This window comes from Ochotona curzoniae, unplaced genomic scaffold (genome assembly GCF_017591425.1).
Source record: "Ochotona curzoniae isolate NIBS_2020 unplaced genomic scaffold, NIBS_Ocur_1.0 contig_4612, whole genome shotgun sequence".
NCBI classification, from domain to species: Eukaryota; Metazoa; Chordata; class Mammalia; order Lagomorpha; family Ochotonidae; genus Ochotona; species Ochotona curzoniae.
Window position 1 is genome coordinate 1,720,000 of NW_024466343.1, and position 26,583 is coordinate 1,746,582.

Consider the following 26,583-nt stretch of genomic DNA (forward strand, 5'->3'; position numbering starts at 1 on the left):
TGTCTAGTTCCAGATTTTAGCAGGAAGGCTTCCAATCTTTCCCCATTTAGTATGGTGCTGGCATTGGGTTTTTCATAAATTGCTTTGATTGTGTTGTAGAATGTTCCTTCTGTGCCTATCTTGTTTAGATTGCCCTGTCTGTTTCAACAGTTTTCCTGAAAATCAACAGTCTTTCTAAAAATAATACCTGAGGGGCCCGGCACAATAGCATAGTGGTTAAAGTCCTTGCCTTGCATGCGCTGGGATCCCATTTGGGTGCCAATTCTAATCCCGGCAGCCCTGCTTCCCATCCAAAGCCTTGGATTCCTGCACCCACATGGGAGACCTGAAAGAGCTCCTGTCTCCTGGCTTCGGATTTGCTCAGTTCCAGCCATTGTGGTCACTTGGGGAATGAACCATCAGATGCAAGATCTTGTTCTCTGTCTCTCCTCTTCTCTGTGTATCTGCCATTCCAATAAAAATAAATGCATGTTTTAAAAAAGAATTATTTATTAAAAAATCATATCTGAGAAGGGATGTTAATAGTGGGGCCACATGGCAACAGGGAGCTTGCTTTCCACCTAAACAAAATCATGTAGTATTTTTCTGATGTGAGTGAATTCCCTTATGAAAAGCCCAGATTGAGTTTTTGGTTAGAGCCCCTGGCTATTGCTGGCATTTGTGAGGTGAACCAGGAAATAAGGAATAATCATGCCTTTTAAGTTCATTTGTGGGGATCAATACTGTATCACATTTGGGGGAGGGGGAATGGTGAACCTATTCAAGAATGAACAGTAAGTCCATAACAAGATGGTTTAGATTCGTTGTGGACATAGTCTCGATTTTTTTGCTTTGCCAAAATGACCACAGCGGCCCGAGCTGAGCCAGTCAGGAGCTTCTTACTGGTACGGAGTCCCAGCCTTTGGGCCGTGGTCCTCGACTGCTTTCTCAGGACAAAGTGGGGAGCTGGATGGAAGGTGGAGCAACCAGGATATGAACCAGCACTCATGGGATTTTAGTGGCTGGGATTTAGCCACTGAGCTGGCATGTTGGGCCCAGCTTCAGAAATTCTAATGAGTTTCAGCCGCCAGGTCACATTTTAAAATGTGGACTTGAAGTTATGATGAAAATTGCTTCAATTAATGCTCAAAGAGACTTTTCGCTAGTAAGTGTATCTATCTAGCATACCTAATGTAACCATGTCTGATGGTAAAATTTTGTTTTTACATGCAAGTGTCTCATAAAAAAAAAAAAACAGTGAAACTCCGTTCTTAAAGCATTAGACTATTAAAGGATTTTCTTTTTCACCGTTGTGTCTTAGGATGTAATCATCTAAGCAGATCTTGTCCCAAATCTATATTAAAATTGTCAGGGATAGCAAAGAAGAAGAGCTCAATACTTCATAGAGATGTTGATTAAAGTGATTTGAACTGAGGACTGTAGATACAGCCCCTGCCAGAATTTATTCTATAACCTTTAATCTTCTGAGAGTGAAGGCAGAATTAAACCACTTTTTAAAAAAAAAAATGAAGCTTTTTCTGTGTTGTCTGTCTCACCATTACCTTAACTGCAGTTAAGCAGTTTGTCCTGTTCCTAAAGAAATAGTTTGCTGAAGAAAGTAGCTCATTTTATTTAATGGAGTGTTGCATCATACGTGTCCCTTTCTGTGCTAAAAATTTTACTTCAAAACTGTTTTAAGTTAAAAAGCTGTATTTAAGGCACCCAGAAGTTATTACATACTGCACAGGAAAGAGGACACACAGAGAACTAAATTGTTGTGCAGCTCAAAAAAGTCATTGAGGATTAAATTTAGTATGCTTTTTCACAATATTTTGTGCCAGAAATACAAAATTTGTCGTTTTCACTTGGGTAAATTGGCCACAATATGGTTTGTAAGCCAGATTTATAACCGTGTTTCACAATAGTCAGTACTGGTATTGCAGGCAGACATGTTGACACTTTGTGGTCTGTTGCAACTAGAGACTTCAAACTTTTTAACCTGCTACACACTGCACATTTTAATAGAGATCACAAGTTTTATCTATACCACAGATTAATATTTATTCACTGGGCAGTACGTTATTGGAAATATTTATTCTCGTACTTCAGGTTAATATATGATAGTTTTTATCTGCTTATTTTAGTTTTTGAATCAAAGTATTGATTGTCCAATTGTATATTTGTGTTTCATCTGATATTCCTTTTCTCTTATGTTATTTGTTTATTTTTTTAGTGACTCACCTTTGCCAGTCTCATCTCGTGTCTGCTTTGTTAAATTCCATGATCCGGACTCAGCAGTTGTGGCACAGCACCTGACAAACACTGTATTCGTTGACAGAGCTTTGATAGTCGTACCATATGCAGAAGGTTTGTGCTTTGTTTAACTGCCTCTCTGGTCATCCTAAGATGACCATAATGTAGTTGTAGAGTGACTGCTAGCAGCATGATAAAACTGAGGCTATTAACGTTTTGAAACCCTTGTTATACTGCAATCCATAAATTTTAGTTGGAGCTTTTAATTCTAAAAGTAGAAATCAAGCACTTTTTTTTAAGATATATTTTGCTTGCTTTTTAAACCTTTTAAGCGCATTAAAACTGTGTCCCTATTTGTAACTCAAGAGATACATCTAGGGAGTTAATTTAATGAAAATTCCCGAAGGTGAATGGTATACTCCATATGCACTTACACATAAGCCTTCACATAAATGCATTATGTTATTTTTGTTTAAAATGAATGACTAGCTTAGTTTTATTTCCTTAGTGCTTCCTAATACTAATAACTTGAAGAGAAAAAAATTCCACATTATTTCAGTATAGCAAGGGTTGCAATGGTTTTTGGTTTTGTTTCTGGTTTTTTTGTTTTGTTTTGTTTGGTTTTTTTGGTTTTTTTTTTCGTTTGTTGGTTTGGTTTGGTTTGGTTTGGTAATTTTTCTATAGCTAGGTGCCATATGGGCACTGGGTGTTTTAATTTTATGCCAGATTATCTTGTTCTTGCTATATTTTCTAGAATATCTCTAAATAATAAATTCTTCTCTCTGTTATTTGTGTGTGTGATTTTTATAGTGGAGAAGGCAAATGCAAAACCCTTCCAGCTGACTGAAAAACAGTGGGTCCTCTGCATCTACAGGGGATTCTAGACATTAACAAAGGCCAGCAAGCGCTCAAGTGCCAAAAGTGTTATCCTGGTGTAACCATTTGTTAACTACATTTTCTCTCTTTTTACATTTTAGGCTGTTAAAGTAATTTGACAGAAAAAAAAATGAGCAGATTTTTGGATCTAGAAAAGGCCACTGTGACAAGACAACATTATTTTAATGCCATTTTGTAAATTTTTCTAAGGCATATTTTATAATTAGGTTGTTCCCAGTGTATTGTTACTTGATTCGTTTTTTGGTAACTAAATTTTGATCAAAAAAAATCACTGGAATATAAGGAAAATTCTGGATTTTAAGTGAACAAATAAATATCCTGACCAAAACTTCAATACCCTTTCTTTAATAAACTGGTCAGTAGAGGCAGAATCTTACTATTGCTGATTTTAGATATTGTCTTGTACATTAGGATACAAGTATGAACATTTGCACCATACTTTATAAAAGTTGTGAAATGTCTAGTTCTTAAAACTTAGAAGCTACTTCTGGTTTTCTTAAGAAATGAACTTGCATTCATAGATGGGTTAAAGCATGCTATATAATAACAGTACCTCTGTGTCCATAATATTGAAGTGTATAAGCCCAATTTTAAGGTTTTGGTTGTTTGATAGACTTTGGAGTTAGTTTGTTTTATGTCAGTTTGCCTGTTGTAGAATAAGACCTCCAAATAGAAAATTTACAAAGTTAAAATTCAAAATGAGGAAATATAAATGATAGTTCTTGGAACAAAGGTCAAATCATGTGAGTAATGTGCAAGAATATTTCAGTTAGCCTTTAACAAATTTTTTTGGCTAAATATCCCAAGCCCTGAACATAATACAGTATATCATATAGCTTGCTTTTGTTAGTAGTTTTAGTAATTCTTTCATATGTTTTGAAAGTGGAGTGTTTAGAAATATATAGAGGGAGAATGATGGAACCATGTTGCTCCGTAATCTATTTTGGTATATTTAATTTTCTGGTATGATGTGCTGTATTAATGTTACCCCCACTAAGCTGATGTAATGATCCCTTTGTTGCCATTCATTCTGGTTCTAGCTCTTATATTTTGAAACTGGTCCTTGGTCAGTGTTTTAGAGCAATAGGCGCAGGGTCTACGGTAAGGAATAGTTTTTAAGTGGTTAAAATAGATAGTTGGATTGGAAAGAACTCTTAAAAAGTAATGGATTTGGGGGTTTTTTAGGTTCCTTGGTTAATGTTTGTTTCTTTTGTCTGTTTCTTTTTCTTTCATTTCTACACATTCATGCAGTATTTCATGGTTCTATCAAAGCAGCAGTAAAAAAAATACTCTTGACGCATGAAAATTAACTGGTGAGGGGCCTCATTGCTATTTTTAAATTGTAGTTTTATTTTTAAATAGTCCTTTTTTAATCAGAGGATCAGATGCATGACTTTTTTTTTTAATGGATGCAGATCTTCTATCAGGTGTCTCACAATAAATTCAAGAGGATTTTAGTTTTCCAGAAATGTTGCAAATGATTTTGTTAGTAAGATGTTGATATTTAATGCATCCTCTTGAGAAATAATTTTGCATGCAAAATTATCCCATAATCTTTGTAGGTTTGTTAATATTGATGCATTAATGCCCTATATTCTAAGTGATCTTTCCCTCCCCTTCCCTCCATGACTCTTGGTATCTAAATTGATGACAGCTCTGACACAAGCAAGATAACAGTGCTGTGTAGTATACATTTGTTTATATTATCGGCACTTCTCAGTATAGGTGGAAGGAACCATTACCTTTATTTAACAGTGGTTTTTCTTTTTTGTTGTTGTGTTTTACAGTTCTTTTCCCTGGTTCAGCCTGAACTATATACCAGGCCCTGCTGAAAATACCACCCAACAGTTTTCTTCTGCAGCTTATCCAGTTTCTCTTAAGTGCCCTGTACATATTGTATGTTTTATGATGAGATGCAGTTTCTTAATATGTATTACAGAAATACTACTGGTATTTGCAAATATGTAGTTTAATTGTATTATTGAACTCTCATTTTGGGGGCTTGGGCACATTAACAGATTAATCCATCTGAATAGGGCTTTTGCTGTTGGATAGAATTTAAATTGTCAAATATTTGTCGTAGGACCCTTAGATTTTATCTGAATACACAGATTAGGCTTTAAAAACAGACATATTTGTCACTTTTTTCTTAAGGAGTTCGGCTTCGTTAGCTTTCGAACTGACATTATATAGCAGCATTTTTGGTATGGTTAGCATGGCACTTGTTGGATCATAAAGCATTTTACTGTACAGGTAAGGAATGTGCCATGTTGTTTTACTTATTCTCTCTCTCACTCACACATGCACACACATACACATTCTTTGTGTATTCAGAGACCTCAAGCATTCATACTCATTTTCATGAGCCAGCAAAAGCCCTACGCTTGATTCCAACAGAATATTTCCTTTACATACTTTTCTTCTCTTAATTTTTACAAAATTTGTGTGGTAGGTGTAAAAGAAAATCATAGTAACTGTACCATATTATTAACCCCTAAATCAAACTTTTTTTGTCTTGTGTATCTTGATTTTTCTGTGTGCTTTATAGTGAAGCAGCCGACACGAGTCGTTGTTCATAAAACAGCTTTTGAAAGTTGAGAGCACACCCCTGGAGAACCGACTGTGCTTGCTTACGTTTGGTTCATGACTTAAAAATCGAGTACAGGTGATGAAATCTTGGCAGTGTTAACAAAAAAGTAGTGTGTATTGTGCTATTTTTTTTACTCTAGAAACTTAACCATTTGTAGAGAAAAAGGAAACAAGTTTTCACACATTGAAGTTTCATTCTGACATAAAATTAATGATAAATAATCATAGCAGTCAAGCTTTATATTTTAGCGAACATAAGTACTGTTCAACAAACTCAGGTGGTGTATCAGGGAGACATTTTCTGGGTGTTTTTGTGTGTGTTCTGTACTGGAAAAGAATGTCTTCTAATGCAAGGATGTTTCTCTGCAGGAGTTATTCCTGATGAGACTAAGGCTTTGTCTCTGTTGGCACCAGCTAATGCAGTGGCAGGTCTTCTGCCTGGTGGTGGACTCCTGCCCACGCCTAACCCTCTTACACAGGTAGTAGATGGTGGAATTTTTAAGGGATGTAAGGGCACTGGACTTAGAATTGTGAATAGAATTTAAAACATGTTAGGTTTTTAAATGGTTGAAATTCTCTAGTGCATAGAGTGCTTTCAATGTGCATAGTCTTATAAAAACTATATTATGATCCTAGATGGTTCAGAGAATCTCTTGAAGTTTTGCATTTTAAAACCTCTTCTTTCTCAAAAGCATTGGTCCTCTGCTGTTAATCTATGGATTTGGATTGAAGAGATAGCTTGAAAATAGTTAGGAATTCTTCATGGGGCCAATTGGTATAGAGGAGATGAATTGCAATGGGTTAGTTTGTAACACTGAAACAATGTTTCTGAATAAAAAGGCAGCCTTAAGTATCATTTTGAATTTTGTGATTTCAGAGATATTACTTAATGATAAACCTAAACTGCCAGTTTATAAGAACGTTATTTTTCTGTTTTATCATTTTGTTTGTGTTAGTAATCCTTTTGATAACAATGAAGTGAACTGCAGCATGTAGTGTCATAGGAAGAACAAGAATTCCTGGGCTTTTAGGATATGACTTTTATCACTAAACCCCTACTTCTTTTAAAATCTTGGTCATTTCTAGAGCCTTTGACTCATAAAAGCAGATATTAAGCTGCAATCCAAAGTAGTATTAACACATTTTACCTATACTGAATAAACAGTTTAGTACATTGTACTTACAAAATATGAACCAAAATTACACATTTCTTAAGGGCTCTGCCTCAAGCATCACAAAACAGTACAGAGAACAATAGATTGGGAGCTAAGAAATAGGTATATAATTTGATCACACAAGAATTTATTAACTATGAACTTTTTTTTATTGTTTTTATCATTCCCAATCATGATTTTAAGGAAGAAATGCTCTGTAATGAATACAAATGATGGGATTGGCAGTATGGTATGGTCAGTTGCTGTTTTGGTATCCTCATCCTAACTGGAGCTCTTGTTCTACTCCAGCTACTCCATGCTTACTGACCCAGCTTCCTGCTGATATATCTGGAAAGTAGCAGATGATGGCCACACATATGGAAAACAAAGTTTCAGGTTTTTTTCCTGGCCCAGCACTAACTTGCAGGAATTCGGAAGTAAACAACAGAGTAAAAGATCCATCTACCTTGTTCCCTGCCTCCTTGCTTCTTTGTTACTCTACCTTCTAAATAAATTAACCTTAAAGGGCAACAAGGTTGCTGAATGACTTCAGACACTGACTGCAGGGTTACAAAGCACAGCAATTTGGACAGACATTTTTTTTTTCTTTGAAATTTGACAGGAAATTTAGTCGTTGTTTACTCAATAATTGCAGTTTCTGGTGCCAGGATACTCCAAAATCATGATCCTGGAGCTCCATTTGGATTTCCTACATTGGTGTAAAGCGCCCTGTCCTTCATTCTTTCCCATGCTCCTTAGGGAGCTGGATAGGAAGCAGAACTAGCAAGTCTTGAGATTGGCAACTTTTAAAATTGCATCATCGTAAGCAGTAGCTTAATGCTTTCCCACTGCGCCAGCCCCATATCTGTCTTTGCTAATCCTTTTTTCGTTGGAATAGGCCATGCCCATTGGTTGTGTATTGTCTGGTTTTTTCAGCTGCAGTAGCAATAGCTGTGTGGATTTGCATGAAGTTGAGCAGTTTACAATGAGGGAAAATTATATAAATTTCATAAGGAACATTAATGAAGCTTTAAATATGTTTAATTTGAATTTTCACAGATTGGCGCTGTTCCATTGGCTGCTTTGGGAGCTCCTACTCTTGATCCTGCCCTTGCTGCACTTGGGCTTCCTGGAGCAAATCTGAACTCTCAGGTACCACTTATTGTTGCCTTTCAGAAAATGTATTTCATTAATGGAGTTTCCATTTGAACACCAATAATTAACTACTGAATTACAGAAATGGCATAAAGTTCTACCCTCCTACACATTAAACAGCTTCTTGTTTGATAAAATTTAATACACAAAGTGTATCATATTGGCTGAGCATTTCAGTTTGAGCTTAAATTTGTTTCTTGAACATGTTATTTTCACTGAGAAAGCATTCATTTATCGAAAGGTAATCATATAAAGTGTAGACTGTTCAGCCTTATGCTCTTCAGCTAACTTGCTAAAGTTTCTCTGTTCAATATTCAGCCACTGTGGTTACCTGTTTTGTTTTGTTTTTGTTGGGTTTTTTTTGATATTGATATGAAAAAATTTACGCTGACAAAGTTCGCAGTGTTTCTATTGATTAGTGTTAATCATGTTCCTTTTTGAAGGTTGACAAATTTTACAGAACACACTGAGACATAAACATACTAAGAAAACAAGAACTGTGTATCATTTTATGTATTTTCATGATTATGCTTTTTTGTTTCTGCAGTCTCTTGCCGCAGATCAGTTGCTGAAGCTTATGAGTACTGTTGATCCAAAGTAAGGAATTTTCTTTATTCCATTAGTGATATGGAATGATACTGTCTAGACTATGGATTTTTAGGGTGTTTTTTCTACCCATTTATTTATTTATAGGGCAGAGGGTGTTCTTACCAGTCCATTCCCCAAATGCCTCTAGTGGCATTGGGCTGGGCCAATGCCTAGAGGTGAAACTCAGTCTAAGTCACTCACTTGCATAGCTGGCAAGGTCCTAATTGCACCATCATCACTGCTTCTCATGGTCCACGTTTGGAAGCTGGAAGTGGAACCTGCACTTACACATGAGTGCAGGCATTTTGATGTGTGGTGCTAGCAGGTTAATCACTAGAACTAATGACCTGCCCTAATGGTAGGTTTTTTCAGTAGTTGAAAAGAAAGTTTCCCATTCTCAGGTCATAAAGTATAAGTTGATTTTTAGAGACAAAGAATCTGGAAGATGTTTGGTAATAATTTTTTAAGTGGTAGCAAAGAGTTCAATGTTCTATTTAGTTTTTTGTTTGCATTTTTTTTTAAACTAAATGTGTGAGTGTCTGCATTGCATTTAAAGATCATTCAGACAGTAAAATATGGATACGTATAAGTAGGGAAAGTAGAGGTGCTATGGGAAGTTATCGTAAAGGGAGAACTTAGCTTGAAGATCAGAGGCTGAGCTGGGAGGCAAGGCTGAGGGGAAAGACATCCCACGGGGGGAAAAAACACATGCATGTGAGTAATTTTAGCCAAACTTGTAAGTACCCTAATGAGTATTCATCATGTTGTAATTGTTACTTGTTTGACATGTTGACATGTAACAAGTCTATATTGTTTGTTGGTATGTTAAATTTGAATTTTTGTGCCTTTTGCTACTCATAAGTGCCACTATCAGTAAGTCGGAGACTACAGATAAGGAAAGAAAGAATAAATTTTTATAACAACTGTTGTATTTAATAGTATTTTAAAGTTAAAATTCAAGCATGTACCCCATGAATCAACAAAGTATCACATCACCAATGTCATTGAAGTTCCTGGTGATCCATTCTTGATTACACTTCCCACTGTACCACAAATGACTAGTGGATATAACCTTTTCTTCCTACATGTGTGAAATTTTTTTTTTTAAAGATTTATTTTTATTATTTTTTCATTGGAAAGGCAGATATACAGAGAGGAGAGACAGAGAGGAAGATCTTCCGTCTGATGATCCATTCACTAAGTGAGCGCAACGGCTGATGCTATGCTGATCCAAAGCCAGGAGACTCTTCTGGGTCTCCCACGCTAGTGCAGGGTCCCAAAGCTTTGGGCCAGCCTCGACTGCTTTCCTGGGCCACAGGCAGGGAGCTGGAAGGGAAGCAGGGCTGCCGGGATAGAACCGGCGCCCATATGGGATCCCGGGCGAGCAAGGCGAGGACCTTAACCACTTGCGCCACCGCGCCTGGCCCATAAAATCTTTTAAGTCACATCTTAAAAGATGTAATGATATACGTATACGTTTGATGGAACATTGGCTTCTGCCTCAGTTCTTTCCCATCATCAAATTAAAAGATAATGCTTTCTATCCAACCTAAGTGTATTCTTAATTATGTGAGGGAAATGTCATTTAAATTTTTGCATCAGCAGATTTCCTAAAATGTGTATGCTAATAAATATTCAACAAAATCATATATCTTTGTTATTCTAGGTATCTGACTCAAAATGCAGGTCCCCTTTGCAGATATTTTAAGTGATGCATTACAGTATATTAACTCAAGTATTGGATCCTTATCCCTCCCCCGTTTTCATATAAGAAATATTTTTCTAAAATAATGTTATGCAGCATATGCATATAAAATGATAAGATTCACTTAAAATATTTCAAAACTCAATTTTTTGTTTTAGGTTGAATCATGTAGCTGCTGGTCTTGTTTCACCAAGTCTAAAATCTGACACCTCTAGTAAAGAAATAGAGGAAGCTATGAAAAGAGTACGAGAAGCACAGTCCCTGATTTCTGCTGCTATAGAGCCAGGTAAAACATGTTTGTGCTGTTTTGTGGAATATAAATCTGAAACAAATTTTTAGAAAGATTATTTATTGGCATACCACCCAGACATGTGGAAATAATTTGAAATACCTTTTGTTTGTTTCATTAATACTAACTACTTCTAAAAAAAAAAAATACTAACTACTTCTTCAGAGAAGATAATTGGAAATGTTGGTGGCTGTCCAGGCCACTCCACCCACCACCAACAGTGATTAAAACAATTGAAATGTCGTTAGAGCTAATAGTATCTAATACTTGCTATAAAATTTTTATGTCTAGCTTCAAACAGCCTTTTTTTTTTTTTTTTTTAATATTTGTTTTGTTGGAAAAACAGTCTTTCACTGCCATTCACTGGTTCACTCACCAGCCAGCCACAATGACCACAGTGACCATAAAAGCCAGTAGCTTCTTCCAGGTCTCCCACACAACTGCAGGATCCCAAGGCCTTGGTCCATCCTCTGTGCTTTCTCAGATCACAAGCAAGGAGCTAGATGGGAAGTAAAGCAGCTAGGACATGAACCTGTGCCATATGGGATCCTAACGCATGCAAGGCGAGGATTCAGCCATCAAGCCATCACGCCAGGCCCCAGATAGCCTGAGTTTTGTTTAAGACAAGCTAAATAAAAATGCCTGTATGTCATTTGTGTAAAGGAAACCAAGTATTCTGTACAGGTTGCCTTTTTGACACCTGTGTATTTTTACCTGTGGTCTTGTGTTATACTGCTTTTTTTTTTCCTAAGAACTTTGTGCATTAATTATTGACAGTGACATTCACAATAAATGAATAGTTAGTGAAGTCACCTAAATGTGAAAGAGAAATCACTTACATATTGGGGATAGTTCATTTATTGAAAATATGCAATGGATTTATTTTTTCTTTAGGTGCTAAGTTAAAAGAAATTTTTGTTGTTTAAAGTATGGGAAATGATAGCTATAGATCAATACCCTTTCATAGCTTGGTTAATGAGAAATCCTTTACATGTTTCTGTGCTGTAGAGTGGGCTGGTGGTCCAAAGAACCTGTAAATTCTCTGAACTTCAACATTGTAATTATGCATAATCAATTTAAGATACAAGTATACATAGAAGCAGTAGATTAGGATAGTATAGAAATGTTAAAAATAATTCCTGGAGGGAATAATAATTTTATTGGATGATTCTAAATCTTTGCTTTTGTGTATTTATTATTTTTTTTTTAATTTAGATAAAAAGGATGAAAAAAGAAGACATTCAAGATCAAGATCACGTTCAAGAAGGAGGAGGACTCCCTCCTCTTCAAGGCACAGGTTAGAGTGTTTCTTAACATTCATTTGAACCATAGACAATCATAGTTGCTCTGTGGCACTTTTTTGTTAGAAAGGCAGATACAAAGAACATACACAGAGAAAGATCTTCTGCTGGCTCACTCCCCAAGTGGCCCTCAGTGGGGCTGAGCTAATTCACAGGCAGAAGCCAGAATCTCCTTCTGAGTCTCCCACATGGGTGCAGTGTCCCAAGCTTTGGGCCGTCCTCGGCTGCTTTCCCAGACTACAGGCATGGAGTGTGATGTGAAGTGGCAGCTGGGATTAGAACTGCATATGAAAGCCTGGCTGCAGTCAAGGCAAGGACTTGAACCTATTACTAAAGCACCACTTTCTGGCTAAAATATGTTTCAGTAATTGCTGATGCTATCAATGTGGTTGTTCATCCTTGCATAAGAGGCTAAACAAACAACTCATACTCAGAAAATCCCTAGGTGATATCTTGAGTTAGAGCTTTGCAAAGAATTTTAACTTGAATTCTAAATAATGGCTTTTTAGTAGACACCCCAGGTCTACTAAATTGAGATTTGTTCGAATTTATGAATACTTATAAATTACTCTTAAGATTCATATTACCTGTGCCAAAGCTTTCGCACATACTGCTGTTTTGCACTTAAATGCACACACGTGAGGGCATGGTGTCATAGGCTAAGCCTGATTTTGGTACTAACATTCTGTACAGGCACTGCCTTGAGTTTCAGCTGCTCCATATCTCATCCAGCTCACTTCTTGTGGCCTGGCAAAGCAGTACAGTATGGCTCAAGTCCTTTATCCCCTACACTCATGTGGAAGACCTGGGAGAAGCTCCTAGCTTTGAATCCGTGTAGCCCTATCTCTTGTGGCCTTTGTGAAGTGAGCAGACAGTGAAAGTGTATTTATTTCTCTCTTCTGTGTCTTCTCTCTATGACCGTGCCTTTCCAATAAAAGTAAATAAATCTTTTAAAAAATATGTGAGAACTCTGACAAGGTTCTATGTGGCATATACATCTGTCAGTGTTAACCATATTAAAAAATATCATAGGACTGGACCCTTGGCACAGTAGGCTAAACCTCAGACTGTGGCACTGGTATCCCACATGAGCACCAATTTTCTGTCCCGGTTGCTTGGCTTCCCATCAAGCTGTGTGTTTATAGTCTGGGAAAGCAGTGGAGGATGGCTCAGCACTCACTCCAAAGGCTCAGGGAATCTCCTGGCCTCTAGCTTTAGTCTGCTCAGATCTGGTGATTTAGACCGTTTGTGGAGATGAACCAGTAGATAGGAGGCCTCTCTTTCCTCTGTAACTCTGCCTTTCAACAACAAAAATAAGATTTGTTTTTAGTTGAAGGTCAGATACAGAGGGAGGAGGGACGGATTTACTTTCCCCTGCTTCACTCTCCCAAATGGCTACAACTGCTTGAGCTAAGTAGATCTGAAGCCAGCGGCTTCCTGTAGGTCTCTCACCTAAGTGCAGGGTGCCAAGGGCTTGAACGATCCTTCATTGGTTTACTAGGCCATTAGCAAAGAACAGGATTGTAACATGGAGCAGCCAGGATGCCATCTGGCACCCATACGTGGTGCCAGCACTTTGCGATGGAGGATCAGCCTCTTGAGCCACTGTACCGGTCCCAATAAATATTTAAAGCTCAAAGGAAATAGCACAGCATTGAAACAAAACTTCTTCACAGTACTTATTTCTTTGCAAATCTCATGTTTTGCTTAGTTGAAAACACACAAGACTCATGAAACCAAAATAATAAACTTTGTGTAACGTTCAAGTCTCTTTCTCTTTTGTAGTTTTTTTTAGTGTGTTCTTCCCAGGCTGGATTTTTGAAATAACGGCTTTAACCCAGTCCTGCTCTGGCTGTTGAGTTCACATGGAGAGTAACCTAACCAGTGGAAGATTCTCTCCCCTCTCTCTGTAACTGTTCCTTGTAACTGTAATTTGTTTATTTCTGTGAATAAATCATACAAAAGACATGACTAATTTGTGAGATTCCAAGATGTTTATTATGTGGCTGAGTAATGCCAACAACTGGAAGGGAGTAGTCCCGCTCCATTGGCAAAAATTCAGTTGCGGTAGACAGGTGGAATATGTAAAACCTCTCATACATATATGCTTTTCTCTGCTGCTTTTACAATTTTTAGGCGATCAAGAAGCAGATCAAGAAGACGATCCCATTCTAAATCAAGGAGTAGGCGACGATCCAAAAGTCCAAGGCGGAGAAGGTCTCATTCCAGAGAGAGAGGTAGACGGTCAAGGAGCACATCAAAAAACAGGTACAAGAGGCTGCCTACTGACTGAGAAAAGAATTTTAGAATTGCCAAGAACCTAAGTTCTGTTCTACTTGAATAACAGAAGAAGCTAGGGATTTGGGGGAATATGAAGTTTGATAAAAAGGTTTCTCCTTTCCATTCAACTGCTGCAGAGAATTTAGCACTACCAGCCACTTTTTGCTGCGCCAGAAAAAGAAAGCAAGAATCTAAATGTAGTTTGTTCTTACATAGTCCATCCTTGCTGATTTGGAAACTTCTGTGGAGTAGCACGGTAAACTAGAAACTGAAACATACTAGAAGATCTCTTATCACATGATTTGAGGTAGGTAGAGAGCTAAACTGCAGACAACCACATTCATCATTTATTTTCAGTTAAAACATAACAGTCAGGGCCTGGTGCAATAGCATAATGGTTAAGGTCCTCGCCTTGAACGTGCCGAGATCCCATATGGCCGCCAGTTCTAATCGCGGCAGTTCCGCTTCCCATCCAGCTCCCTGCTTGTGGCCTGGGAAAGCAGTCAAGGATGGCCCAGAGTCTTGGGACCCTGCACCCGTGTGGGAGACCCGGAAGAGGCTCCTGGCTTCAGATTGGCACAGCACAGCCCTTGTGGTCACTTGGGGAGTGAATCATCAGATGGAAGATCTTCCTCTCTGTCTCTCCTCTCTGTACATCTGCCTTTCCAATAAAAATAAATCTTTTTTAAAATAGCATTCAATGAATAGGCTTTTTATGCAAAACCAATTGTTTTAAGAGGGTATGATGAAATTACAGAGAGGGGACCATTGTTAATAAATATCACTTGGCTAACGTTGGGAGAGATTTCATGGTAGGTGAATCTTGAGTATTCACTTTGGATCCATTTCACTAGGTTCAGTGGGGCACATGATTTAGGTAAGAATAAGGTTTACGAGGTCCAGCCCGATATCTTAGTGGCTAAAGTGCTCGCCTTGCATGCTCTTACATCCATATCGGTGCCAGTTCATGTCCAGGCTGCCCCAGTTCCCATTGTAGTTCACTGCTTGTGACCTGAGAAGGCAGTCAAGGATGGCCCAGAGCCAGGGGAATCTGCATCCATTTGAGAAACCCAAAAGAAACTATTTAAAATGGTTTTAAAAAGTTAGCACAAGTTCTTTTTCTTTTTTTTTTTTTTAATTATATTTTGACAATCTTTACATAGTTAATAACACAAGTTCTTGAGATACTGATTATTTTAGTGTATGTGAACCAATAGTTGGGCCCGACGACGTGGCCTAGCAGCTAAAGCCCTCACCTTGCATGCCCAGGATCCCATGTGGGCGCCGGTTCTAATCCCAGCAGCTCCACTTCCCATCCAGCTCCTTGGTTATGGCCGGGGAAAGTGGTCTAGGACAGCCCAAGGCTTTGGGACCCTGCACCCATGTGGGAGACCCGGAGGAGGTTCCTGGCTCCTGGCTTTGGATCGGCACAGCACTGGCCATTGCGGGCACTTGGGGATGAATCATCGGACAGAGGATCTTCCTCTCTATCTCTGCTCCTCTCTGTATATCTGGTTTTGTAATAAAAATGAAGAAATGTTTTTAAAAAAAACTGATAGTTGAAGTCAGAAATTGCAAAGATATTGTCAGTAGTGTTATTTTTGAACTATATATTAAGAATCTAGAAAGATTTGAGTTGAGGATGGTTTTATGCCAGTCCATTATAATAACACAGAGTAGACCAGAGTATGTGGCATCAAAATGAGGAAGAAAATACGCATTGTCTCACAAGGTTAAACGCCTTTTCTAATGCCCGCAGCCCATGTATCACACCAGTTCAAGTCCCAGCCACTGTGATTCCACTCTAGCTTCCTGCCAGTACCCCTGGAGGGCAGCATATTATGGCCCAGTATATGGGCCCATATGGTACATGGGAGACCTGGATGAAATTCCCAATATCCGCCTCACCTTGGCTCAGCTCCATCTGTTGTAGGCATTTGAAGAGTGAGTCATTGAATGAGAGAGATGTCATGCTCACTTTCCCTTTGAAATAAATAAATCTGTTAGGGGTGAAGGGCTAAGAGGTATATTGGCTTGATCCATGATGGAAATTAACATTCAAGAATATTGAGTTTGCACCAGTAGTAAAGATGAGTTGGGAAACTGCTAAAATCAGTCTGAGGGGAAGAAACTATTGAAGAACTTATAGGCAGTTACTGAAACTATTGGTGTTTACCACCAAAACAGAAAAATTGGACAACTTCTTAATTTTCTCAGGATACTGACTATTTCAGTATGTCAGAATCAAGTCATGAAACACCATTAAAATAGAATTTTAAGAGAAATAGTTTTACCAGGGCCCAGCGTGGTGGCCTAGAAGCTAAACTCCTGACCTTGATCGTGCTGAGATCCCATATGGGCTCTGGTTCTAATCCCAGCAGCTCCACTTCCCATCCAGCTACCTGCTTGTGGCCTGGAAAAGCAGTTAAGGATGGCCCAAAGCCTCGGACCCTGCACCCGTGTGGGAAAGACCTGGAAGAGTTCCTGGCTCCTGGTTTCGGATTGGCACAGCACCAGCCATTGTGGTCTCTTGGAGATGGAAGATCTTTCTGTCTTTCCTCCTCTCTGTATATCTGACTTTGCAATAAAAATAAATAAATCTTAATTTGAAAAAATAATTTTACCATAAATAATAAGAACACTTCAAAAAAAACTAGTGGGGGCCAGGCGCAGTGGTGCAGTGGTTAAAGGTCCTCGCCTTGCACGCCCGGGATCCCATATGGACACCGGTTCTATCCCGGCAGCCCCGCTTCCCTTCTAGCTCCCTGCCTGTGGCCCGGGAAAGCAGTTGAGGACGGCCCAAAACTTTGGGACCCTGCACCCGCGTGGGAGACCCGGAAGAGGCTCCTGGCTTTGGATCAGCATAGCACCTGCCGTTGCGCTCACTTGGGGAGTGAATCATGAGATGCAAGATCTTCCTCTCTGTCTCTCCTCTCTATATATCTGCCTTTGCAATAAAAAAATTTAAAAAGTAAATCTTTTAAAAAAAAAAAAAAAAACTAGTGGAACTGTGGGCCTAACAACTTCCAGGTTTTTTTGTTGTTGTTTTTGTGTTTTGGTTTTTTGTTTAAGATTTATTTTTATTGGAAAGGCAGATACACAGAAAAGGAGATACAGAAAAAGATCTTCCATCCGCTGTCTCACTCCCCAAGAGGCCAATATGCTGGAGCTGAGCTGATCCGAAACCAGGAGCTTTTTGGTCTCTCATTCGGGTGCAGGGTCCCAAGGCTTTGGGCCGTTCTCTACTGCTTTCCCAGGCCACAGGCAGGGAGCTGAGTGGGAAGTAGAGTAGCTGTGGTTAAAACCAGTGCCCATATAGGATCCCAGTGCATGCAAGGCGAGGACTTTAGCCACTACGCTTTTGCACCCGGCTTGGCTACTCCACTTCTAACTCAGCTTCCTACTTATGACCTGGGAAAGCGTCAGAGGTTTGCCTAAGTCCGTGGGCTACTATGTCTACATGGGAGTCATAACAGAAGCTCCTGGCTTTGGATTGGTCCAGTTCTGGCTGTTTTGGCCATTTGGGGAATGAACCAACATGTAGAAGATCTTTGTCTCTCCTTCTCCAACTCAGTTTATGCCAAAAGTAGAATTGAAGTTGCTTTGGTACAGTAAAATAGGAGATAGAGTGGCCTAGCAGCTAAAACACTTTTTGATAAACATATCTTAGAGTACCCAGGTTTGTATTTGTTAACTGCATACCTGTTTAAAGTTAACTGCTAAGTTCTCACTCTGAGGATCTGTCTTATGCATAGATCTCACATTTTTGTGCAAAAATAAACTTTAATTCCATTTTCATTTAATTTTTTAACCTCTCTCCTTTTGCCACATAAACTGTTATCCCTAAAAATAACTTGTATCAGAGTTGCAATTCATGCTTTCAGGATGAAACTTTGAAAGGATAAAAGAGATTATTTTGTTTTTATTTGTAGGCACTTTTTAAGTAGGGACTAATCTCTTAATGTATTTTTTAATTGTGTTTATTAGAGACAAAAAGAAAGAAGACAAAGAAAAGAAACGTTCCAAAACACCACCAAAAAGCTACAGTACAGCCAGACGTTCTAGAAGTGCAAGCAGGTATGGCAGAATTATGCATTCTTCACTGTTTAAAAAACATGTGATTTCAGAATAATTTTAAGTTTACAAAGCAAAAATTGTGAGTAGTGATACACTTTCCATTATTCCTCACTCAACTTCCCTTACTAACATACTAACATCTTAGGTTAGCTTGTCATAATTAAGGAACCACATACATTCCTCAAACTTTTTTTTTTTTTTTTTATGTCTTGGCTCTTTCTATTCTTCCCAACCCTCCCAGCCAAAATTCTGTGTTCAAATTAGGTTAGATTGGTTTTTCAGTTATAACTTGCAGATATGAAGGAGAATATGTAATATATGTCTTGCTTTGTGTTGTTTCAACACAGTGTCCTCCTTTCCCATCTTTTACTAAGAAATGTCACAGTTTTCAGTATTTTTAAAGCTGAATAGTGTTCAGTTGTGTCTGTGTACCACATTTTCTTTATCCATTCATATGATGATGGACCCGTTGGTTAATTTCATAAACAGACTTTTTGTGAACAGCACTTTGATAAAAATGATGAAGCAGGTATCTCTTGGATGCTCTGTAAGTTCATGTCCTGTGGATGTATGTGCAGTAATGGGACTGCTGGGTCATAACTCCGTTCTGGTTATAGTCTTTGAGGAATCTCCATACTCTTGTGTTCTATATCTGAACCTATTTATATTCCTGCCGGTTATGAATCAAGAGTTGCTTTTTTAAAAGGGTGGCATTGCGGTTTAGCAAGTAAAGCTGCTCACTGCCTGCGATGCTTTCATCCCACATGGGTTCCAGTTTGTATCTTGATCCAGCTGTCTGCTGATTGCCTGGGATAAGGCAACAAATGATGGCCCAAATGTTTAGATCGCTGGCTACCCACGTGTGAGACCTTTATAAAGTTCCTGGTTTCTCCCCATCCTCACCAACATTGTTCTCTTTGATAATAGCTGAGCTAAGAGGAGTGAAACGGTACCTCACTGTGGTTTTGACTTGTATTATCTTGATGGATAGTGGTAATGAGCATTTTCATTGATTTTGTTGACTCTGTATTTTTGGGGTTTGTGTGTTCTATTATATCCTGGGCATTCAACCTTTGTCAGATAAATAGCTCAGAATATTTTCTCTGATTATTACCTGTTAATGATTTTGGTGTGCAGAAGCTTCTTGGTTTATATAATCCCATTTATCTAGGTTTGCTTTTTGAGATCTGAAGAAATCATGGCTTACTGCAATGTCTCAAACTGTTTCCCCTGTTTTCTTCAAGCATTTTCATAGTTAAAGATTTTTTAGTTGATTTCTGGATATTCCAGTTTCATTAAGTCAGCAAATATACTGTCCAGTTTTGGCAGCACTGTTCATTGAAAAGGCTCTTCTTTTTCCGTTGTATGTTGTCAGAAAGTACTTGGTTTTACTCTCTGTACACGTGTTAATTTCTGGGCTGTTTGCTCCATTGAAAGTGTTTATGCCGATAATATGCTCTTTCAATTACTATAACTTTGTGGTGTGTAGGAAGTCAGATACTGTGATGCTTTCTGCTGTGTGTGTGTGTGTGTGTGTGTGTGGGATTGCTTTCACCATTGAGTCTTTGCAGGTTTCCTATGCATTTCAGCATTCTTTTTCCAGTTCCATAACAAATATCATTGATAAGTTGACAAGAATTGCCTGCAATGTGTAGATAATATGGACATTGTAGTAATAGTCATTCTTTTAGTCCATGAACAGAATTTATCTTTCCATTTTTAAAAATGTACTTGGTTATTTCATTAGTATTTTGTAATTTTCATTGTAGAGATAGTCTTTGGTTAAGCTACTTCCATTTTTAAGTGTATTCAGCTTAAATCTTTTTAGATTGTTGTTATTAATGATACCACTTTTGACTTCCCTTTCAGCACAGTTATAATTGCTGTGTAAAAATGATGCTGTACTTAAATGTTGATATTGTCAGTAACTTCAGTGAATTGATTTATCAGTTCTAAAGGTTTTTGGTACTCTAGTTATCCCGTGTATAAAATTATGTCACCTCCAAACACAGATACTTTCATTACCTCATTTCCAATGTTGATGTCCTTTATGTCTTTCTTTTTGCTAACTATTCTTATACCTCCAATAATATATTGAGTAAGTCTGGTGATAGTGGATGTCCTTATCTTATTCTAGCTTTCAGCATTTCTCCCTGTGTATGATTTGGATTGTTGGTTTGTCAGGTTTGTCATATCTTGTCTTTATTATTTTGAGGTGTGTACCTTCTGTATCAAATTTGTTGCAGGTTTTTATCATGCATGTTGAATCTTCCTGTGCTTTGTCTGCACCTGCTCATGATACAGTGGCTTTTGTTCTTTGCATTAATGTGATTTACGGCATTTATTGATTCGCAAATGTTAAACCAACTGCATCCCTGGTTAAATCCAGTCTGATTGTGATATAGGATCTGTTTGCGTGGGATTTTGCCTGCTAAATTTAATTTTTTCATCTCTGTTATCTGTATTTGTCCATTGTGTTGTTTTGTGCTTTGATTGTTATCGGGGTAATATTTCATTAGAAGTTTATCAGAGTTCCATCATTTCTTGTATTTTATTATTTGCAGTATATAGGAGATACTGCCTCTTCAACTGTTTTTTAGAATTAAGGTCCTGATTTTCCTGCAAATTTGACTCGACAGCCTGTGTACATGAATTGTTTTCCCAACTGTGGATGTTTCAGTGTTTATTAAAGTTAGCTCTGCCATTATAGGAAATTTTCCTAGGCCAGTTTGTGAAGAAAAATCTAAAATTCAGCTTTATATCATTTGTTCTTCATATTAAGATGTAGAATATTTTGAATCAGCACAAAGCTTAACAGATCGGTTTTTATATCTTAACCTAGTTAAGTTTGAATGTTTAAAGTACACTGTAACTTATGCAAATTACATTGGTAAATTGAGGCAGTTCAAGTTCTGATTTGTGTTGTTTTATACAGCATCTTATAAGAACCAAAACTCAAGATTTAGTTATTTTTATTGCAAAGGTAGATCAGATTTACAGAGGAGAAGGAAGACAAATTTTCTGTCCACTGGTTCACTCCCCAAATGACTGCAGTGGCCACAGCTGAACCGATCTAAAGCCAGGTGCTTCTTCTGGATCTGTTATGTGGGTGCAGATCCAAAGGCTTTGGGCCATCTTCTAATGCTTTCCCAGACCATATGCAGGGAGCTGGATGGAAGGGGGGGAGCAGCAGAGCCAGAGTACTGGCATCCATATGGGATCCTAAGGTGAGGGTTTAGCCACTGAGGCGTCACACTGTGCCCCAGATATATTATTTTCACCACCTTGAGTTTGGCAGTGTTTCCTAGGCGTGATGCCAGCACATGCAACAACAATGTTAACAATTACCAAAATTAAACTTCTGTGTTTCAAAGAATATCTTAAGTAAGTAAAGATAGGCCAACATTGTAGCTCAGGGGATTAAGCCACAAGTTTTAACACTAGCATCTTAAATTGGAGAGCTAGCTCTAGTCCCAGCTACTCTGATCTCTGTGCTTGAGTACAGTTCCTACTACCTTTGTGGGAGATCAGGAAAGGGAATTCTGATTTTTGCCTATGCAATTAGCCTTTGAGGCTGACAGTGATCCAGTATGTGAAAGATACTGTCTCTGTCATTCTCCTTCAAATAAATAAAATATAAAATAGCTCCACAGAGGATTAAAAATATTTGCAAACAGAAGCAACCAAATTAAAAATGGGAAAAGAATCTGTACAGGCAATTCTCCAAAGAAGGTATTCCAATGTTGACAAGTATTTGAAAAGTATGTTCAGCAGTATTGGCCTCCCACCAAGAAAATGCAAATCAGAGTCACCATGAGAAACCACTGTGACACCCACTAGGATATTTGTGATACTTATTTTGCCTGAATTAAAACATCTTTCAGCTTCTGTAAATACCTACTCTGTGTTCACAATTGTGTTTTATCCAGGGATACAGAAGTACAAAATGCTACAAATTACTAAATGATAGAAGGTAGCTAACTCTATGGAATGGGGAAACAATTTGATTTCTATTTTATTAGTGACTGCTTTCCATGTCACAGCATTACTGAATTATTTCTATAGCTGTCTGGCTACTGAGTACTTGAACTATTTTTTCACTTCTGACTTTTTCTTCCTTCAATTAGAACTTAACAGAATGTCTTTAAGAACAACTGCCAGTAATTAGAAGTCGTCTTAAACAACTAAGGAAGGAAAGCTACACAATTTGCAGGTGTTCTATTCCATGAATGCATAATTCTAGTCATGCTGTAGGGATTTTAGTGAAGCTTAGATTATGCTGTGTTTTAAAGCATAATACACACATTTGTGATTTTAGAGAAAGACGACGAAGACGAAGCAGGAGTGGAACAAGATCTCCTAAAAAACCCAGGTCTCCTAAACGAAAATTGTCACGGTCACCATCCCCTAGGAGGTAACAGTGTTTATCATTTAAAATTTCCTTGTAATTTTTAGGAATTTTCAAATTTTAAAACTTTCCCATGGTTTTCTGAGGCTTAAAATGTTTATTACTTGAGTCTTGAACCTTTTGTAAGATTGGAACTCCAGTGTTTTGAAATTGCTTCTTTGCTCTCCTAATTGATCTTGAGAATGTTGGGTCAAGGTTGGCATCTCCATAAGATATGTTGCTACATTTCAGGGTGAAATCCTGAGCAGTTAACTTTAAGTGATTATTTTGAGGGCCTCTGCCAACGTGTCCACTATGGGTACTGCTGGTTTGTGTCCCAGTTGCTCCAACTCCTGCTTATGGAATGGGAAAGCCGCAGAAAATGGTTCAAGTCTTTAGGCCTTTATCCCCAAGTGGGAGACCCAGAAGAAGCTCCTGACTTCAGATCTGCCCAGTGCAGCTGTTATGCAAATTACACTGGTGAATTGTGGCCATTTGGGGAGTGAACCACAGGAAGGGAGACTTCTCTGTTCTCCTCTGTAACTGTATTTTAAATTTAAAATAATCCTTTTAAAATAATTTTAAGCACATTTTTTTAAATTGTCATTCTAGACACAAAAAGGAAAAGAAGAAAGATAAAGACAAAGAAAGAAGCAGAGATGAAAGGGAACGATCAACAAGCAAGAAAAAGAAAAGTAAAGATAAAGAAAAAGACCGAGAAAGAAAATCAGAGAGTGATAAAGATGTAAAAGTATGTTTAAAAACTAGCTTGTTTTGGTATTTGGGCTGGTATTGCTACTTTTAGGAAGTGGTTTTTCTTTGAAGAAGTTTACTTTTGTTATTCTCGTTGGCAAAGCAGGTTACTCGGGATTACGATGAAGAGGAACAGGGATATGACAGCGACAAAGAGAAAAAAGAGGAGAAGAAACCAACTGAAGCCAGTTCACCTAAAACAAAGGAATGTTCTGTGGAGAAGGGAGCTGGTGATGCACTAAGAGAATCCAAAGTAAACGGGGATGATCATCATGAGGAAGACATGGATATGAGTGACTGAGCGTTGCCGCTCTCGGACTGCAGCTGTACACATGCATCAGTGTCATTCCTTTGTGTGATTTCTTAATGCTGTATTTGTTCATCTCAAACCTAGATGTACACAGCTGAGTTTCAAAGGTTATAAAGCTTCTGACAGTGGTAGTATTGACATCAGAAGGCTTTTTGAAAGTGGTAGTGGGTAAACAGTTCGTGTGGTGAAAGCTGATTGAAGAACCAAGCAGTTTTACTATTCTGGTGCTGCTTCTTAACAAAAGTGAAAAAGCTGCATGCATCTACAGCAGGCATGGATTGTTTATGTTGTATGATCTCCCTATTATGTGAGTTCATTTAGACTATTTCTAAAATTTGATTCATTGCCGAAATAGCACCATGTAGGGAATGCACTGATTGCATGTTACTGTGGCAAGAATATCCTAAATGTCATTAAAATCCTTCACCATGATGGATCTACTTACGGTCTTGTTTATCAACATGAGAAATTAATATTTTTAGATTACATCTGGAAATGAGCATTTGCGATAAATGATCCTTTGAGCCTTATGGCTAAATTTTTGTGGCTTTTGTTTAACTTTGAGAGGTTGTATATGCACTAACCTTTTTTGATGACTGATTAGGGTTTAATTACAGAAATAAGATTTGAAAGAAAATTGTCTTTCGCAGTGGGTAAATAGCGTAATTTGAAGTAGAGTTGTATAATTTTTCGTTAGGTGTTTAGGGATATGATATTTTTTCCTAAAATAATTTATTCCATCTCTACATCAGTGAAAGCTATCCACCTGTTCAGAGTTCTGTAAAATAAAGTTAACTGTTCTGATTTGCAAAGTTTTAAACTCACTGTTGGAAAAAGGGGTAGTGCATTTTAAATTGAACTTCATATGCTTTTAAAATAAGACAAATCCACTTGATAATGTACTTTTATTTGATCTCAAGTTGTATAAAACCAATAAATTTTGTGTTACTGTTATTACAGTAGTGATCATATGCATACAGTGATTTCATGTTATACAAAGTAGTTAGGCAACTTGTTCTTAGTTACACGAGTTGCAAGCTTCACTTTTGTGCAGCAGATACAGAAGTAGGCTACAGTCTGTGCCATGTTGATGTACAGTTTCTGAAATTGTTTTACAAGACTTTGATAATAAAACCCTTAAACTTATGTTCATGTTCCTGTAAAACTGTATTTGTATTTATTTATGCAATTGAATGTATGACATTTACCTCAGTCGTTTTACAAATTTAACTTCTTTCTTTGTTTTAGTAAGAAGATAAAAATCCATTACTAAGTAGTTGATAGTCGCCATTATAATTGTAAAAATGATTAATTTTTATCTAAAGCAGCCTTAGCTTAGACAACCTAATTTCTTATATTTTGGGTGTAGGAATCGGGTTGGATAATGCAATGAACTTTAGGATATACAGTGATCCCGCTATATCTAGAAAGTTTATATATTTTCAGTGAAATATAAATATTTGCCTTTTCTGGAATAGCATAGAAGCTGTCATGTATCTACTGTATAGTGCAAAATAGCATATTTATTCATTAAATGAGTTAAGTTTGGGTGGCTGGGAATAAGGAAAAATGAGACTTGGAATTGTAGCTTCCTGGCTTTCTTCCAAGTTTTGACAAAAAATTTTTTTTACCTTCAAAATTCAAATGCCATATAGAAAAGCAACGCTGTTTTTTACAGTTTGTAGTAACTTTTAGAAGATTTTATCAAAAGGAATATTTGTCTATAGTGAGTTTAATAAGTTCTAGCGCTGGCCCTAATCACTGCATTTTTTTAAATCACATGTTGAACACAGATGACATTTAAACTTAACACTTTTTAATAGATGAAATTGAACGATGTAACATGGCCATTTTTTCAAAGCATTGACAATTTCATGTGGCAATTTTCATATTTGGAATCTTTCCTCGCTTGTCACCTCTGAATCCAGACATTCTCCCTTTTTTCAAGGACTGGGAAACTTGCTGGTTTTAAAGTAGTTCCACTGACTTAAGACAGTACAGTGACAGGAATCTGTAGTATTTCAGTGAACATTTTCTATACAAGGTAGTGTTGCACAAAGCCACAAGCCTTTTAAGATAAGCAGTGAATTCAAGTGAACACTGCCTCCACTCTGAGCTTTGTTCTGTATGAAATAAAAGTGGTTTTGTTAGAAAAATGTTTGTCCTTATTTATTTGCTTAAAATGCTAAAAGGAGTGGATAAGAGGTAAAGGATGTCAAAGGATTTAAGTCCAGTCTTGGGTTTTATTAGACGTGGGGATCCCTGTGATTCTTATCTATACAAGTAGATTGTTGGCCAAATAAAAGGCCTTGGGCATAGCAGTCTAAGATACCCACAGCACCTTAGCACCAGGATTCAATTGTCTGCTCCACCCTTGAAGCCAGCTTCCTAACGTGGCTCCTGGGGTAGTAGTGGCGGCTTAGGTTACTGCATCTCTGCCACTCACATGGGAGAGAGGGAGTAATGCTTGTGCTCCAGGATTCAACCTGGCACAACCCAGTAGTTTCAGGCATTTGAAGAGTATACCAGCAGATGAAAGTGACATGGAAACATGTGCTTGGAACACTGAATGCTGCCTGTTGAATGTTTAATTTTGGTAAGTGTAAAAAATATCACTCTTTTCGTGAAGGTGGGTTTTGGTTTATTTCTATATTTTTCTCTGAAATGTTTTTTAAAATGAGTAGATACTTAGTATTAATAATGGATTTTTGGAATAAAAACCTTGGAGCAGCATCTAAACTGAAGATGTATTATATGTTAATAACTTCATCTCTTGTAAAATTCTTGGGTACCAGATAAAGGACTTGGAGTCAATGCTGTTCTGTGTTCAGACAAAATTCTGAAGTGTAACAGGTTCTATTCCACT

The 26,583-nt window shown here is 37.7% G+C and overlaps 1 protein-coding gene across 6 annotated transcripts in view; it reads left to right on the forward strand.

The window, feature by feature from the left end:
• The window catches only part of SRSF11 (serine and arginine rich splicing factor 11), a 42,515-nt gene extending 16,642 nt beyond the window's left edge, over positions 1–25,873 (forward strand). For 2 of the 6 annotated variants that reach the window (XM_040987271.1, XM_040987270.1), the window contains 11 exons: positions 2,213–2,346; positions 6,088–6,197; positions 7,932–8,024; positions 8,575–8,624; positions 10,479–10,606; positions 11,825–11,906; positions 14,047–14,178; positions 18,178–18,267; positions 22,586–22,681; positions 23,267–23,405; positions 23,511–25,873. In XM_040987271.1, the coding sequence (XP_040843205.1) occupies positions 2,213–2,346; positions 6,088–6,197; positions 7,932–8,024; positions 8,575–8,624; positions 10,479–10,606; positions 11,825–11,906; positions 14,047–14,178; positions 18,178–18,267; positions 22,586–22,681; positions 23,267–23,405; positions 23,511–23,708 (1,252 nt within the window). In that variant the 3' untranslated portion in view covers positions 23,709–25,873. Of the gene's footprint in view, positions 1–2,212; positions 2,347–4,916; positions 6,198–7,931; positions 8,025–8,574; positions 8,625–10,478; positions 10,607–11,824; positions 11,907–14,046; positions 14,179–18,177; positions 18,268–22,540; positions 22,682–23,266; positions 23,406–23,510 lie in introns of those variants that run through there. The other 4 variants (XM_040987272.1, XM_040987268.1, XM_040987269.1 and 1 more) reach the window with 4 other exon arrangements.
• The last annotated feature ends 710 nt before the right edge of the window (positions 25,874–26,583 follow it).